Below are 17,947 nucleotides of genomic sequence, written 5' to 3'. Positions count from 1 at the left end.
AAGTGCTGCTCATTGTGGGAACTGTTGGGTTTCTATATATTAAATAAGGTTTTAAGGTCTTGACTTTCTATGTAAAGTGCCTTGAGATAATGTACATTATGATTTGGCGCTATACAAATAAAATTTAATTGAATCTATAAAAAAATACAAAAGAAATACTAAAAAAATAAAACATCTTAAATTCTGTCATTATGAGGCATTTGATCTCATGGTCTTGACAATGGCCATCAAAAAATGTCAGCGTGACTAGAAGAGATACGGGCTGTGAGCAAAAGTAGGGGCCAGTATCTTTGGATGCTTTGAAGCTCATCATTAACGAGTCTTCTTTCGTGACTCTTAAACACCCCACATCTGGCTAGGGGACTGCTGACTTCATCCCTACAGCCTGAGTTCATCAACCCCTCCAACAACTGGAGAGACTATATAAAAACCATCGATGTGTTTTGAGACTCAAAGAGGAGAAGAACCAGAAGTGGAGTGCGTATGTATTTTGTGTGAGAGGCAGAAGAAGTAAAGGACACTAAAGACAGTAACAAGACTTTACTGCTCTACTGGGAAACAGGAATACACTTCAGAAAGCTTTAAACATTTATTTGGCCTTATCTCCTGTAATTGGCTTAAATCATCCCTAATTGTTTGCACGTGTCTTTATGGTGAGCAGCTCCCAAGGTCCGGACAGAGATTTGCCATGAGCAGTGAGGCAAAGCTAGAGAGGCAGTATGATAATAATTGGGTTTACTGATGACTGGATGAGCCAAAGTGCACCGTGAGGGAGTGTTTGGGATTAAACTGAACCTGGATGTTGAAGATACGAGGACGCGGGACATTCCAAAAGGGGCACATACCGGCTGTGACGCTAACAAGTTACTTCTCTGGTAAGGAAACATTTTATGTCCTCTAGGTGCTATAATTACTGTACCTGGAAAGCAGGGAGGCTTGGACAGTATAAGAGTGAAGGAATGAAAAGGAGGAAGGTCATCCCAACACATCACTCTCCCAGCTGTTGTTGTAGTGTGCCCGAACGATTTATTGACCATCTCAGGATGCACTCTGTCAGAGCAGACGAGGGGAGCAGAGGCAATGGATGGTGCAACTGCTGAGGAAGGGAGCAAGGGAGGGAAGGAGGCCAATATGAATGAGTGAGAGTGAAGGAATCCGTTTCCTTGGGCTCATTGATAATGACATACCTGCTTGGGCTGTCCATTGGTCCTATAGCACACACTACTTAGGCTCTAACTGGAAAATCAATAGGCTCCTCTCTCAGAGACCTCTTGCTGCCATGGCTCTTTGTGATTGGCAGCTGCAGCCGAAGGTCGTCCCTGGTGACCATGAGAGTTTGGCGGAGCGAGCAGAAGGACGGGGGAGGGTTGCAGCCCAAGCACTTTGACACTTTAGGGAGAGCTTAACGATATGAGACTGGTAGCTACATAGCACCAGGGTGAGGGTTTTTTTTTTTTTTTTGACTTAGTGACCAACCATTCATCCACTCCAGTGAACCCTGGGTAGCCTTCACCACCCCACTAATTAGAGCCACCAATGTCTTCTCAATGGGGGGTTTGTCATTACATAGTCCAAGGTTGGACATTGACCTTTGGAAAAAATGTACTGATATTCTTTCCACTACATTTTTCTGGTTGGTCTTTAAAACTTTTTGGAAACATAACATGGGTATCTAAGGGGTTAAGGATAAACACCACAGCCTTATAGATGCAAATGTGAGTGAGCGACTGCGATTCCAACGACAGGTCAGTCAGCGTTCGAGTGATGGACCTATTCCATTGATCATTACTCTCAAAATGATAAAGTGCTAACAGTTACTGTGACGTCATCGAGGAGGGTGACTCGTTTCATTTGCCCCGTCAACACTCTCAGCCCTTGTGTTTGTGTTCTGTCCGTCTTCCAAGAACTGAAGAACCATTGCAAGTTAACACCAACTGATGATGCTATCAGCAGCCTGGCAGGAAAGACACTCTATGACGTGGAGGGATTTCATTAGTGAGGTATGACCAAGACACCAACTTTATGTATGAGGAAAGGGAATGAAGAGTGAAATCTTCAGTTTACACAGCCGTCTCCGCTGCTCCAATAAAATAAATCCATTCTTCTTCTAAAGACCTGAGGCTAAAATATTAGATTTTTACATGTCAGTGATAAATTCATTCACTTCTGTATCGTGAATACATATTTGTCACTGCAGCATGAAGTACACACAATATATATATCAATGTTCAAAGTATAACATTTTTGTTGTTGGTACAGAAGTTATTATAGTTTTGTAAAGACAGGGACATGCAGATATAAAATATCTTACATTTTAGTGCAAGTGTTTTCCAAATATTAACTACTTTGTTTTTTCATCTGTTCCTTCAGCTGTCACCCGGGACTTTGTGTCCTTCAAAACTACACACTGAATTTAAGAGACTTTAATGTCCCTGCCAGTATTTGGAATAATACATTTACATTTTTTACATGGTTAAAGTACCACATACTCAAGAATGCTACGTAGGATTATTAAATTGTTTTCAACCATGCTACAGGAATAATTTACAATACACTCAGAATGTGATACGGCTCTAAGGGAGGGCTACAAATATCATCCAATCAGGTTTTTGCAGACATTTCCTTTAACCAATCTGCTGGAAGTAAAGTGAATTTCACTTCCTCATTCATGCAATATTAGCAGTCTCCAGGAGTGGCTCTGCAAGGATAACTCCCCATGCAATATTAATGACTTGTGCCGAAACACAGAGAGGGCTCTCCGAAACACACACATCTGCTCTGTGACTTCATCAGTTCTTCTATCTGCCGAGCAGATGCAGGGGCCTGCCAGGCAATTAGTTGCCTGCGATGATTTTCTTTGAGTCCTCTATGGAGGCAGCAGCTGCGTCCATCCGGGTTTGGGAGACAGCAAGAAAATGTGTGAACATGAGCATCAAAAAGGTACTCGGTTCACATGTGTGCTGATGTTGGTCTCTGTGCACATGTGCATGTCGGTGTGTGTTGTGAGGCAGTGAGCCACTTTTCCTGCAGCTATCATGTTTCCAGAGAAAGGAAAAAGGGGGAGAAAAACGAGCACTACTGAGCAATGCCGAGCCTTGACATCCCCCCTCCCTTATCACTCACTTAGAAGTAAAAAACGCAATAACTCCAACAGACACGAGGAAGAAACTTTAGTGCATCCTGTTGCAAAACAAACACTTTTTCTTCGACTGTCGTCTTCAAAAAGACGCCTTAACGTTCAGAGCTGTTTCGCATGAAGCGTTCGACTGTGTGCACTTCTGTCGTAAAGAAATACAAATGTAATTGCTGTCTGTGGAGTATACTGTAAACTGGTACTTCAGATTTAAGACTGAGCGAGTCGATGAGCCAAAAAAGTGTTAATTTACAACTAAAATTCAACTTAAGTGTAAAGATTTAAAGACATTCAATAAAGAAGGTCCTTATAAATAGGACCAAATATACTTCAAATACATTTCCAAGACAAATTATGTCTGAGAGCTTGTTCTGCTACTTGTAAACTATGTTATAAATACAGAATAAACAGTACAGAGGAAAGTAGAGGCAGAAGGAGAATAAGGCTGAGACAGTGGGAAAGAAAGACAGAGCAAGGACAGAAGTAGAGAGAAAAAAATTGAGAAGCAAAGAGGTTACTCATCAGCTGGCAGAGATTTGCAACAGGCATGGACACTGTTTTGTGCTGGTGAGGGGATCACTGTGGAGTCGTCACACAGGCCGTGATCAAAGAGCTCTCTGACAGGCTCCTGATCTTTTCTCCAGTAGAATATAAACCAGGGGAAACTCTTTAGGAACCACAGATAATTCTGAATGTTCACGGGACATAAAGGGCACAAAGGAGTAGCAAGGATGGACGGATGAAAAGTGATTGAGTGACAATATGTTGGCTACTTTCATAGATTTATACATTACACTGAAGACGCTGGACAATAAAAACTAAAATAGAAATAAACATAGCGCTAACAAAGGTAAATGCTAAAAACAAGGCTCCTAAATTGTTACTAGCTGCGTTGGCAGTGTGTTGACCATTATATGTACGCAGAAGGTAAATGCTCATATTGTGAGTTATGGTTAACCTTTCTACATCAACTGCCAAAATAAAGTGATTTAATTCAATTCAATCGATTTACGTCATCTTACACTAAAATAAAAAACAAAAATCAACAGTTGCAGAATGTGGTTCGATAAGAGAGTGGATTCCTAATGTCATTATAAAAGCTTTTGGTTGTCATATATTTTGAAAAGCTACAGTAAGAATGACCTTCATAATATTTGGACACTTGCTCTACAAGTAGAGTCGATTAATCTCTGGAGCTATGAGCTTGATAATAAACAGTCACCCTGCAATCATCAGCCAGACTTTTCTTTTCCTCATTTACTTCTCTCTGCTTCTATCTATTCCCAAATTCCACAGCCACATTAGTGTAACTATCGCTTTGCTTGAATATGATGTGAAGGGAAGGAATGTCAACACTCACTCTAACGTTCAGTTTTGATTTCATAATAAATCAACGTTGCCAAGTCAACTGTTGCTTTTCTTGCCATAGTTTCTCTACTCTGTTAGTTCTCGGAAAAATGTCCAAATGGACATAGTGAGTTCATTTTGCAGCTTGTGCATCAATTGCAAAAGTCGCGACGCACCGACAAATGAAACTCACCGAAGTATCCTCTTGAATCTTTCATCCATCAATTTATTGTAAGTAATTAATTAATTAATTTGCCACTATCCCCTCAACTGTGACCAAAGTTAATTTAACTGAGGACAAGTACTGAGCCGTGGTTAATAACAACTTTGCATAATATTTAACCACGAATCCAGTAACTTGCTATATTTGGCCAATGCATTAATAATAAATATGCTGTTTGTGATTGTCACGTAAAACCAAATCCGTGTGTATTAACTTGTGCATTTTGGTTTTTGAATAGAGCTTTAGTTGTTATGTTGAGATGAGCTCAAATACTGAGGCAGCCTTCATCAAATCAAACTAAATATCAAATTCATTGGAATAATCATGACTTACTTCAAACTCCCTAAAGGCTCATCTGCACTTTTGGAAAAAGGCTACTTGATGAAGTCCAGAGGGATGTGGCAACTATAGCAGGGCTATTAATCTTCTATTAACCTTTTGTTATGTTTCTGTTTGCATCTTATTTTAGAATCCAACACAAAGTTGGCCACTTGTTATCAGATCATGGGTTTCTGGAAATGATTTAAAAAAACCGATTTGGAAATAGTTTTGTAACAAGTGTCATTAGGTTTCGTGAGTTTTTAACATTTTATCTGAACTAATCCTACCAACATCAAACTTTTCTATCTTTCTAATCTTTGAAACAACATAGAAAATATCATACAGACATGTTCCAGTCAATGCATGTTTAAGATCAACCATTGGTCTTATTGTCTGAGATGCACATTAACATTAAGAAAGACCTTCAATAAAACAACATAGTCGGATTATGGTGTCAGATTATTAGTATAATTAATTTTCTGAAGTTATTGGAATATATTTAACACTTGTCTCCATAAATAAATTGCTGTAGTGAAATATATTCTGTTCAGATTTAAGTTAAAACTCAGATTGAGTTGATTTACAAAAAACTTTAAAGATGATAGACTACACGGTCGCAAAAAAGGCGCAGTTCAGCGATTTCTAAGCGATATTAAAAAGTGCTTCAGATGGATTTTTTTAAATGCAAAATTTTTTTATTTTCCCATCATGCTGACATATCTAAGTAAGTCCCACACTCCCGCCTCTTGTCTGCGTGGGGGTAAAAACAAGGAGTAATGGCTTCTTTAGTCCTCAACGTGAAGTCTGGGTGACAAGATGACTTCAATTACAACCTCACTGAGCCCTCATGCGTAAATTATTCAGGATGGACAAGATTCACGGTGATAAAGCCACAGGCGAATTAACGTGTGGGGTTTTTTTTAGATTGAAGCCGAGGAGAAACGTGTTACGTCAGCTCCTGTGATTTCATATTAAAATATCAGCACCAAAAATGATCAATACACTTCCCAATAAATTGATCAGTTTTAATGACTGCAGTTCGGAACATGGTAAAAAAGATTTCTGCAGTCTGCAGCTGCAGGTGCACTCGAAGAATGAACCGTGTTTAAGGGTGAAGCAATATAAAAGGGAATACAATATTTAATAATGAATCAAAAATAATTTAAATCGCTGGGAAAAGAGGAATTTCAGTGGATCTTAAAGGAAGACATTATAGGCTACTGGTTTAGTTAGTTTTTCACTTTTAATTTAATTTACAAATTGTGTGATCAACTTAGAATTCTTGATTAGAAAAATGAAAAATCTAAGTTAAATTCGTATAAACAGAGGTTTTTAAGATTAAGCCAACACGTGTAGCTTCATTGTTTTTCATAGGGAAACCAGGACATGCTGAGAGTAAAACTTTGTCAATATAAAACATCGATAATTACCGAGCCTTCCAAATAACGACAAAGATGCACATTCATGTAAGAGAGAAACAGAAGCAGGAGACTTATCTGCTGAAGTCTCTAAAGTTAAAGACTGTCACTCACACTGTGTCTACAATAATCCTCAAAACGCACCTGGAGAAACTGCGCGTAAAGAGACAAAAAAAAGAAGCTTTACTGCAGCCTGAGAGGACGCTGGCATTAGCCCGTGAAAAGGTTTGTGTTTCCCTGTGTGGACCCGGGGAGCAGCGGACAGCTCCGTGCGCCCAGATGCTGCTGCTGCTGCGGCTGCACTGGAGATCTCCTGCAGGAGCCCCCGCGTCTGCCTCTGGCTGCTCTGATTGGCTGCGCGCACTGACAGCTCCGCACATGATTGCAGGAAGAGAAGCCCGACCCCTTCCACTCTTCCTAGAGGAACCATTCATAAACTACACAAGTCCAGCTCACAGCTGAGTGTGGACGAGAAAGTGAGCGGGGGCCGCAAGAGCAAGGAGGACAAGAGTGAGAAGAGATGAGTGGTCACAGATGGTGTTTGAGCCTTTAGCGCCTGCAGCCCGGGACACGGATGATTACGCACAAGCTGAATATGAATCTACCTAGCCGTGCTGGAAGTGCTCAGTCGGACTGATATTTAGCTGTTGCGTCGCATCCCTATCCGTTTCCTCCTCCTCACACTGACGTCCATCCGCTGCAAAAGCAAAAAAAAAAAACTTTTGATTACTCATTTTTCCTGCGCGGGGAAGCTTTTGCCTCTGGCTTAACCGGTAAGCATTGGATCCGTCAACTTACTGCGACTCCCCGGTGTACAGCCCGGACCTCTGCCCGAACATGATTGCGACGCAGGCAAAGCTGGTTTACCAGCTCAACAAATATTACAACGAGAGATGCCAAGCTCGCAAAGCGGCCATTGCGAAGACCATCCGAGAGGTTTGTAAAGTGGTGTCGGATGTCCTGAAGGAGGTGGAGGTGCAGGAGCCCCGGTTCATCAGCTCCCTCAGCGAGATAGACGCGCGCTACGAGGGGATGGAGGTCATCTCGCCGAACGAGTTCGAGGTGGTGCTGTACCTCAACCAAATGGGGGTCTTCAACTTTGTGGACGACGGCTCCTTGCCCGGCTGCGCGGTGCTGAAGCTGAGCGACGGCCGCAAAAGGAGCATGTCGCTGTGGGTCGAGTTCATCACCGCCTCCGGGTACCTTTCCGCCAGGAAGATCCGCTCCAGGTTTCAGACACTGGTGGCGCAGGCCGTGGATAAGTGCAGCTACCGCGACGTGGTAAAGATGGTAGCGGACACCAGTGAGGTCAAACTACGGATCAGGGAGAGGTATGTGGTGCAGATCACCCCCGCGTTCAAGTGCACTGGGATTTGGCCTAGAAGCGCAGCTCAGTGGCCCATGCCCCACATCCCCTGGCCCGGTCCTAACCGGGTAGCAGAAGTGAAAGCCGAGGGGTTTAACCTCCTCTCCAAAGAGTGCTACTCGTTAACGGGGAAGCAGAGCTCTGCAGAGAGCGACGCGTGGGTCCTGCAGTTCAGCGAGGCCGAGAACAGGCTGCTGATGGCCGGCTGCAGGAAGAAGTCTCTGTCCATCCTGAAGACTCTGAGGGACCGTCACCTGGAGCTGCCGGGACAACCGCTCAACAACTACCACATGAAGACCCTGCTGCTGTACGAGTGCGAGAAACACCCGAGAGAGACCGACTGGGACGAGTCTTGCCTCGGAGACCGACTGAATGGCATCCTGCTGCAGCTCATATCCTGTCTGCAGTGCCGCAGATGTCCCCACTACTTCTTGCCAAACTTGGACTTGTTTCAGGGAAAGCCTCACTCAGCCCTGGAGGCTGCTGCGAAGCAGACATGGAGACTAGCGAGAGAAATCCTCACCAACGCCAAAAGTTTGGACAAATTATAAAGTGATTGTATAGAAAAGAGCCGAGAGACATTTTGGGATAAAACTTCAGAGAAGGACAAAGATGATTCTCCAAGCAATGTGAAAAAAAAAATCAGAAACAAAAATAATGCAGAATGCAAACATCAACAAAACCCCCCTTTTTTAAAAAGAAAGAAAATGGATGAATTGGGCCACTGCCAGGGAGAAGGTGAAGGTACATTTTCAGATAAATGTAAGAACTTTTAGTTGTCTTCTTTAAATGTTTTCACAAAGTGAAGAAACGTTTATTTAAATATATGCACAAAAATCGTTAAGTGAAAGAATAAAAATGTAGCGTGCCAAGTTCAATTTTTTCATTATGTGACTTAAAAAAAAAAAGAAATGTTAATAAAATGTTGCAAATTAACTTACAACTTGGCCTCGTGTCTTGACGTGTGTTGACAGGTGAGATGAGGCCAAACACGGTGCATTTTATTTTGTTATTGTCCAATGGAGATAATCATTAATTTAGTTATTTTCTAAAGAGAAAATAAAAATGTCAAACAAAAGTAAGAAATTCCAAATTTTTAAAGAAAGAAATTGCACAGCCGGCTTCAGGCCATATGTTATTTTTACGGTGCATCACGGGCTCAAAAGGATTTTGGAGTGAATGTAAATCAGTGCTCAGGTTAATATATGGGAGCATCTCTGCTCTGTTTTCAGAGGCCTGCAGCTAAAGTGAAGCCCTCATCTGATTAATGCGGTAGAAATGAGATAATTCACTTTATTTTATACATGACACCTCCACATTCTGACTTTATTCTATAAGATCTATAAATTCAAATAAATGCTGATGATATTGAAAAAGCCATTTACGCATACATTAATATCATGGAGCGTTCAGGTGCAACAACCAACTGTAGGTCAGCAGTCCTCTACAGTTAACGTGGAGTTTACTAGTGGCAGCGTGTTTTAAGCAGAACACAACATTTTATTTTTGTGATCTGCTTCCAGTGAAATTAATTTGCTGCAGAGCGAAAATTGGTCACCATCGATAGCTGGAGGGCCTGAACTGTTTTATTTGACTAATTTATCTAATTATTAGAAAAACTTGTAATTTCGTGGAACACACAACTAAAACATTAAGCTTTAATTCCGCGGTTTTATATTAACTCCACACATGATCAACTTAGAAGAAAACAAAACAATTTCACAGTCAATGAAAATATAGTAATACAATAAATGTATTCTGACATCATAACATTTCCTCCACGTGAATTCAAATCCAGCCTTATAGTAACTTCAACCACAGGCTGGCGAGATATTTAATCAGTGACAAACTTAGAAGCAACACCAGAGACCTTAAATGCTTAAAATGTTTTTTATATATATATATATCGCTTTTGCAGATAGGCCTGTTACACGTGCTCCATTCAAATATCAAGCCGGAGTACATGCAGCCTCTCTCAGCGCGGGGGGGAAGTGACAGTTTGGGACGAGATCAGTGGAGCTCGAGTCTCTTACCTTCGGATCGATGGCCTTGAAGCTCGGCTCGTCCTCTTCCACCTCGAAGTAGACCTCGGAGGCGGTGATGGACAGGGTGCCTTTCACCACCGCAGTCGGAGCCACCAGCTGGGCGCCGGTGCTCAAGTTTACTGGGCCTGGAAGAGTCACACACACACACAGGATCCGGTCAACCAAAACAAGCCCTTCTCCATGGAGGGAAAATATAGTGGCTTTAAAATAAAAAAACCCATTGTTAAACTAAACGTATAAAACCTAACACATGAACGTGCTGCAATGGATGAGTGATTAGCTTTAAAACACACCGTGCGCCTCCACTCTGTTGTCACATGGCTAACTTTACGCACGAAATGTACCAACAATTTTTCGCCTATTTTTTTTTTTAAGTTTCGCGTGTCTCTCAAACAATTTGAAAGATTGTTCATATGAAACTATTTTCTATTCGTGCTGTAGTATTATTAAATAATTCGGCTACTTCACAAACTGCACAGTGTCTAGTATCCCCCCCCCTTAGACTGATGCGCAATTATGGCTGAGTTCAGGATAAGCTAATAAACATGGGAACTCTAAATGGCTGCACATCCCGATAGCTCCTAAAATAAAGCATGCTGCCACGGGTCTTTAAAGTAGTACAATACTCAAAATAAATATCGTAAAGCTTTAAGACATAATTGTCAAAAATCGGCAGTCCGTCAGAATCAATTGATCGTAAGCTCTGTTTAATCTTTCATCAATCTTAATTTATGCCAGTATGACAATGAGAGGTCGGCTCTGGGGAGCTGTGGGTGGAAGCTCTGCCCGGCTCCGCACATATGAGCCATTGTGTTTGCAGATGTTGCGCCGGGGAGACGAGGCTCGGAGCCCGGCTTTGATTTCCCTCAGCTCCCTCCTCACTCCTGCACACGGACGGAATAAACAGATATATATATATATATTCATGCCTCTGCCTCGCCTCAACCCCGCGAGTACTGACACGTTATCCGTGGGTTGAAATAACATTTTTATTCAAAGACATTCAATTAGCCTCCACCTGAAGCAGACAGCTGCTTAAGAGGAGAGGATCAGCGTCTCCCAACAAAACCCCCCGACTCAATTCCCACAGTACACACACACACACACACACACTTCAGTTTATTAGACAGGATTCAACGTTTAATCCCATTGTCACCCACAGTTGCTATTCTAATAGCAGCCTGAGCCTCATTAATGCATCTTAGTCTGCAGAGCGCTGTCACTGCTCATAGGGAAATGCGGATTACGCAGCAATCCGATTAGCGGACTATATGATATTTAATTAAGATTATTTAAACAAGAAAAGCAACAAAGAATCCACAGCATCTTGAGATGGATGACATTTAATGTGAGGCTGTGCTGCAGCTGCATGATCAGGCTCATGCACAGAGGGGAGATTTTTATTCAGGCAATGGTGCTTTTCTTAAATCAGATAATGTCCCATTTCTGGGTGAGTAGTATCCTGGGATAAACTCTGCTACTGCTGGATTTAGGAAAAAAATGTTTACAGAGTTGCTACTCAGGCCTCTCTGTGTGTGTGTGTGTGTGTGTGTGTGTGTGTGTGTGTGTGTGTGTGTGTGTGTGTGTGTGTGTGTGTGTGTGTGTGTGTGTGACGCAGACCTCATGGCAGAGACAGAAAACTGGAGATTCTGTGTTTTCAACTGCACTTTCCTACAAAGCAGTGGTGCTATAATGAAAAAGGTGTCCATACAGTTAATGCTGTGTAGTAAGAAAGTGCTACACGGTCATTAAACGCCTAATTTCCTTTTTTATAGGGGGCTCAGCAAGAATCCAACAATGAATCTAAAAAAAGCACCATGATGTAACAGCTAAACAGCAACTTGGGAAAAAAGCTAGAAACCAGAACTATATAAATGAGTTGGTGCAGCAAAACAACTGAGATGCACGTGAAAGTTGCAATAACCTTATTTCTTTACATCCTTTGATGCAGGACACAAACAACACAGTGAAATGGGGAGGGGCAGCCATGACTGAGCGGTGGCTATGGGAGGTGAAGAGGATGAGCTCCTTTCCTTACCTGCTAAATTCTCCAGGTCCTTCTCATCCAAGCTGGACAGAGTGTCATCGTCTCCGTCGAGCAACGTCTCACTCTCTGAGTTTTGATTTCCCAGAGCGTGACTCCTGATGGACTGCTTGCCTTTGAGAATATCCTCCTCGGGCGCTAGAGAGGAAAAGGGGGGGGCCTTTTTTATTATACGTTAACATTTCAACCATAAGATTATATACAGTGTTTCAGGTTCAGATTTGATCTTTAACTGGATCCAAGCACAAAATACAACAATTATGAGTAATACCTGCAAACTAGGACAAATGATATGTTTTTATCACTTTATATTGCAGACTAGACAAGTTACCTTCTCTGCTGCTCTGCCTTGATCTGAACTATTAGTGCTTAGCGATCAATATAACGTAACAAAGCAAATCTATCTACTGTGAGACTACTTTGCAAAATTATAAATTTTTCAAATGGTTTCCTTATTTTGTCATCTTCAAGAAGTAACTAGAAACCAAAGACAAGGTATAAAAAGGTATGTTTTGTAAAATATAGCAAGTTTACCCTCAAATACACCCACATGCAACCCTTGATCCTCATCACATCACATGAACATGCGGGCGAAATGAAAACAGCAACTAAAAAACTAAAAATTCCTCACCCCAAATGCATTTTGCCCTTTAACATACATCAAACCAAACAGAGTCTCACATAAAGCTTATCCCAACACATTTAAACTAAAGGGGGGGTCGTACACTGCCCGTTTTGATTTCAACTGAACATGACTTGAGGTTCCAAATGGATTATTTAAGAAAACTGGTAATCTGCAAACATTTACAGAACTCTGCATTCCTCAGTGTAGATGTGAGGATCCAGAGACACAAGTCCACAGCACAAAGACTGGCTGGCAACTCCTATTCCTATTCTCTTTAGTGAGCGTTCACTCCTTCTGTGCACGTCTGCTTTCTAATCCAGCATCCAGGTAAAAGCAGCAGCTTAACTCCAGTGAGTCTCTGCATTAACATATAACTGGTGGATTTCTTTTTTCATCTTCACCTGAGGGGAGATCAATTGCACTTCCTTAAAAATGCCCAGCCGCGTCATGTGGCTCTACACTTTGAAACTTCTACAAGAGCTGGGCTAAAAAATCTCTTGTCATGGAAAATATGCAGCTCACTGATATTTAGAATGGTCTTCCTGTAATTAAGCCTCCCTGGAGGATTCTTTAGTTAGCAGCACTGAAATTACTACCAGCTCCCCTAATACATACCACATGCCATTGTATTCACACCAGGCAAGTGGATAGGGGACTTGTCAGATGAGCTTAAAAAACAGAGATGTAGTTCAACTTCTTTGTATTTAACTGCAAACATGCCCAGAAACTCTCACCTCAATACGCAGACAGTACTAACATACAGTATCCAGCCCTGCCAATACACTGTCTGATGCAACTGAACCTCGTGACTGGGCCGAACTAAAGCTCTGTTCCCTCTATTACCATCAAACACAAGTTATTAATAGCCCCTCAGGATAACATGCATTCAAGTGGCTGCAAGCAAAATAATGACCAGTCAGCATGTTGTTTAGCCGAGTTTGTTGGAACGGCAAGAAAAGCTATTTTGACCAGAGTTGTGTCACTTATCACCACGTACACAAAAAGGAAATGTGCACGTCAGTGACAGGCTATTCGCTAACTCACTCTCCTCCTCTCACGCTCGCTCTCCCTGTTCCTAAAGCAGAGACGGTTTATTTTTTTCTTGTTTTAATTTGACAACCCTGAGGTTTTAGTGTGTGTGTGTGTGTGTGTGTGTGTGTGTGTGTGTGTGTGTGTGTGTGTGTGTGTGTGTGCTGAGTTATGTGCAACATGCAAACTCATGAAATCAAAAACAATTTCACTAACTGATTGTAAAATACAGAATTCACTCATAAAAACTATTAAATAAAATAAAATAAATACATATAAATATACAATATTAACTCAACCTACAATATATGCTAATAATACTTAAATCAATTAATAAGAATATATTGAAAGTGTATAAAATAAATACAAAATGTAGATACACACTCAAAACAGAAAATCTGTAATTTAAATGAAAGTATAATTTTAAAAAATCACAATGTTCAACGATGAATGCAAAGAGCGGGGCGTGCCACATTAACAAAAAAAAAAAACTAACTGTGCACTTCAACCTCATCACTCATCACACAGGGAGCAGAAATGTGCATAAATCCCAACAGGTTACACTTTTTCCGAGACCCCATTTCCCGACTGAGAGGTTCAACTACCTGCTTATACAACTCAAGGCATGCATGGTCACAGCAATTAAATTGTCAAAATTAACAAATTTGTTTTTAACGGGAGCGTAGCCAGGAGTGCGGTCATGAGGCGAGTATTGATTACCAGAACAGAGACATTAGTCTTCAGGTATTTACTCTGCCACCTCTGGTACACGCGCCCCGGACCAGACAGAATCAATCCCCAGAAAAGATGGTTCTTTCCAGCCATAAATACATAACGGGCTACTCAAGCCTACTGGCAGCACCGCACTCCCGTGGAAATCAGCTTGGCACAGTATGAATGATAACAGTTGTCCATATCCTGAATACGGAAATGCACATTTTTCTCTACGCATTAAGGAAAAAAAGACGAACACTTCCTTTTTTCTTTTTTTTTTTTTTTAAAAAAAAGCAAAATAATTTTCTCCCACCAAGCACAAAAATGCAAAAATATTTTCTATTGCTTCTTATTTCTTGATGATGCGTGAGATTGGAAAAGTGCTGCCACAAGTAGCAAGAAAATTAGACTAAATTCAGACTTGATCTCATACTAAATATTTTCTTAGGGAGTGAGACTGCATTTTCCCCTCTGCATCTGATGAATATAATTACAGCCAGATATGACCTTTGTGCTCTGTTTGAAAACTCAGCCCTGCATTCTCATCTTGAGCTGCACTTCCGTAACAAATGTCGGGTCGACTAAAACAAGACTAAAGGTTACATCAGAAAATGGATGCCGTCAGGCTTCAATGTCAAAGAGTTATTTTAATGATATATTCCCATATTTCAGCCAGGCAGTCTCTCTGGAGGTAGCATACCCTGGCCACAACTGGCTGTTGGCTATTTTTACACAGACTGACTTTGAAACCAAATGTTGTTTTCAGGAATTTGTCTTTTTTTTCCCTCCCCAATGATGAATACATGCAGCACATGAGCTGAAATAGTTTGGAATAAAATTGAATAACAGATCAAATACCTGAGTAGTCAACTCACAGATCGCCTTCAACACATTTTCTAAAAGCATTCGTGACAGGGGAATATGTGATTGGTCTGTTCTCTGTCATGATCTAGCTGAAGGTAAAACAAGGAGGAATAAAGATAGAAACTAAGTGAAATTCAGAGACGTGCTGCAGAAGAAGAGCGAGCAGACGGACTGCGGCCCTCGGTCTGCAGCTGCCTGCACGCTGCAGCCATTACTGCAAACCTGAAGTCTCTCAGGAACCTGAGATCCTCAACACTTATTGCTTTTAGATCACATTCTTATTGACTCCTGTCACACCTGCCATTTGTCTCTAGGAATGATGTCACGTTTAAGGGGGACTTTTGCAGGTGACACATTGAGGACATTTGTGCTCCAGAAAAGGCGATTTACTTGGAGAGTAATTGATTGAACTATAAGTGTAGGCCCAGTGTGATGATGATGATGATTGCAAACCCTTGTGTGTGTGTGCTCTGGATAATTTGTAGAAATGGGGGATTGCCTGCCCTCTAGGAGAGAAATGCGACTCCCAGTGTTGCAGGAACATGTGTCATTTAGATATTGGGGTTTTAAGCGACTGCAGGGAATTTCAAGGTGTTCTCAGATGAGATTTAATGAAAGTCTGCACCTGTCTTTATGGACAAGTTCACAGAAATAATGGAGAAACTCCTACTTCAAAAGGAAACAATAATGAATGTCATTACTTTTAATGAAAATAAAGACTTTTGAATGGGGAGCTTTTCCAAATCATACAATTTTCCCCTCATCTTTAAGAGTGAGAGGAGAAAATTAGCTCTTTCTTTACAAACATGTTTCAATTTGCATTTCACTACTATATATTTAATTTGAAGGACTAGTGCAGCATATTATTAACAATACGTTAAATAAATATTTAATGACAATAAATCAAGAAATTAACTTTAAATATGCAGCTCAAATTACATTTCTTTTTGAATACAAGGGGTATGTATTTTATTATGTTTACTCCTGATAAAGCTAATTATGCTTCATAGGAATAAATCAAAGGCAAGAAAAACCAACTGACGCTACAGTGACACATAAAACTCTCAACAAGGACAAGCAGGAGAGGGGGGGTGTTACTTACCATTGATATCAGCCACTGTGATGCATTGAGGAGGAAAGAATGATACGTTTTCACATTTCATGTTATTCACAGTCTTTCCGTTCCAAACTGAATTTCTTATTAAAGCATGCTAACACTCTCGTTATCACTCCAGTTTTGCATAATGGCAGGCAGGGTATAAAATTACTGTGTGAAATTCAAATGAGGGCGTTATTTTACTGTGTCTTGTGGCACAATAAATCTTTTATTGCAACGGGAGGACTAATTTTTATTGCCTTGTACCTGGTGCTACCACCAAGCGTGTGAGACGAGGAGTGCAAACAACAGGAGGGGACGCGGCGGACGGTACTGACCGTGATCGGTGGCGGCTTTGAGCGCTGCCTCAGAGTGATTGGATCCAAAGGGGTTCCTGATGAAGCGACGTCGCCGCCTTAAATCGTCCTCCCAGTAGTCCAGGCGCCAGAACTCCCTCGGCCGGCTGCAACGAGACAGAAGTAGCACATGTGTTAGCAATTACCAGCCAGCATGGTATACCAGCCCAGCATTAGCACTCGGTCCGAGCAAGCAAACATAAAGCCAGCTTTGTGTTTGGTGTTTTTTTTAACCCCTCAGATTCACTCCTTAAAAAAAAAATCACTTATACACAAGTTTGGACCCCAGATCATTGTGTCCTCGTCTCTGACACGGACAGTATCTCCCTCTCTGGTGCTATAAGGTGTTCCCTCTATTTGCCTTCTTTTTCCCAGCCTCTCTCTTTGAGAAGGTGAACTGATCGCTACCATCACAGGAGGTTGAGCGAATGACAGCGTGGTCATTTTCCTCACACTTTTGTGGCACGTGCTTCCATTCTGGGCTCATTTCAGGCCCAGCAGGATACCTCTTGTCAGGACCCGTGGCTCTCGGGATAAGCAGAAGGCCATTACAAACACGGAGGAGGGGGTGGATAGCATTACCAATATTAATCAATGTCTATAGGCTCCATTTTTCTTACCAATTTACAGCTCATTTTACCAAGCCAGCTCCGTAAATCAATCTGCTCCAACTGAAAAGAAAGTGTTAACTTTTAATGAGTCACTGCTACGTAGAGTTGTGAGCATTGTGCCTGTGTACTGTGGACCTGTCTGTGATGAAAAATCACATTGGAAGTGATTTAAATAAAATATAATCTAAAATATGCATTACTCCTGAATCAGAGGCGCAAAAAGAAAATAACTTATTTTCTTCTTCTCTAATTGAATTTCTTTTTTTTAAATGTATGTTCTACAGGACCACGAGCCTGCTACTTCATCAGAATATAAAATCAGACCATATGTTAGTGATTAAGAGCTCAGGTGGGGAGGGAGAAACAACATGCACTTGGATCCTCAGTGAGACAAAGTCATGACAGTTAGACTCAAGTCAAAAAGTTCTGTTAACGTCGACTGTATATTCTCATGAGGAACAAAACACTGAGGGAACAAGACAATCATAGTCTACGCTTGTTCTGGGTTTGTTCTTTAAACTCATGACAACATCTACAATTTACAGGGCTTGGTAAAATACTGTAAATGTCTTTAATTTCACTGCGCTGTGGGAAAAATGAAAAGTAGGTTACATGTCTTTATTATATAAATACATTTTGATCGATAAAACCTAAAAACGTCCACTCTCCGAAAGTTTGTACTAAATCTTGAAAGCAAACAAAACCCTAACGTGAAAAAATAAATTGAAGTTTTAAAGATATCTAAAGCTAAATTT

The 17,947-nt window shown here is 41.2% G+C and overlaps 2 protein-coding genes across 7 annotated transcripts in view; one reads left to right on the top strand and one right to left on the bottom strand.

The window, feature by feature from the left end:
• The window catches only part of lrba (LPS-responsive vesicle trafficking, beach and anchor containing), a 173,105-nt gene that overhangs the window by 59,006 nt on the left and 96,152 nt on the right, over nucleotides 1–17,947 (bottom strand). For all 6 annotated transcript variants that reach the window (XM_069529934.1, XM_069529936.1, XM_020101206.2 and 3 more), the window contains exons 37-39: nucleotides 16,564–16,688; nucleotides 11,892–12,035; nucleotides 9,842–9,978 (exon numbers count right to left, since the gene is read on the bottom strand). In XM_069529934.1, the coding sequence (XP_069386035.1) occupies nucleotides 9,842–9,978; nucleotides 11,892–12,035; nucleotides 16,564–16,688 (406 nt within the window). The remainder of the gene's footprint in view (nucleotides 1–9,841; nucleotides 9,979–11,891; nucleotides 12,036–16,563; nucleotides 16,689–17,947) is intronic.
• mab21l2 (mab-21-like 2) lies at nucleotides 6,918–8,466 on the top strand. The gene has a single exon (XM_020101209.2). The coding sequence runs from the start codon at nucleotides 7,280–7,282 to the stop codon at nucleotides 8,357–8,359; it is 1,080 nt and encodes a 359-aa protein (XP_019956768.1). The 5' UTR covers nucleotides 6,918–7,279; the 3' UTR covers nucleotides 8,360–8,466.

The sequence above is a fragment of the Paralichthys olivaceus genome, chromosome 8, assembly GCF_024713975.1.
Source record: "Paralichthys olivaceus isolate ysfri-2021 chromosome 8, ASM2471397v2, whole genome shotgun sequence".
Taxonomy (NCBI): domain Eukaryota; kingdom Metazoa; phylum Chordata; class Actinopteri; order Pleuronectiformes; family Paralichthyidae; genus Paralichthys; species Paralichthys olivaceus.
Note: the sequence above shows the minus strand (reverse complement) of the source record. Positions and strands in the feature narration are given on the sequence as shown.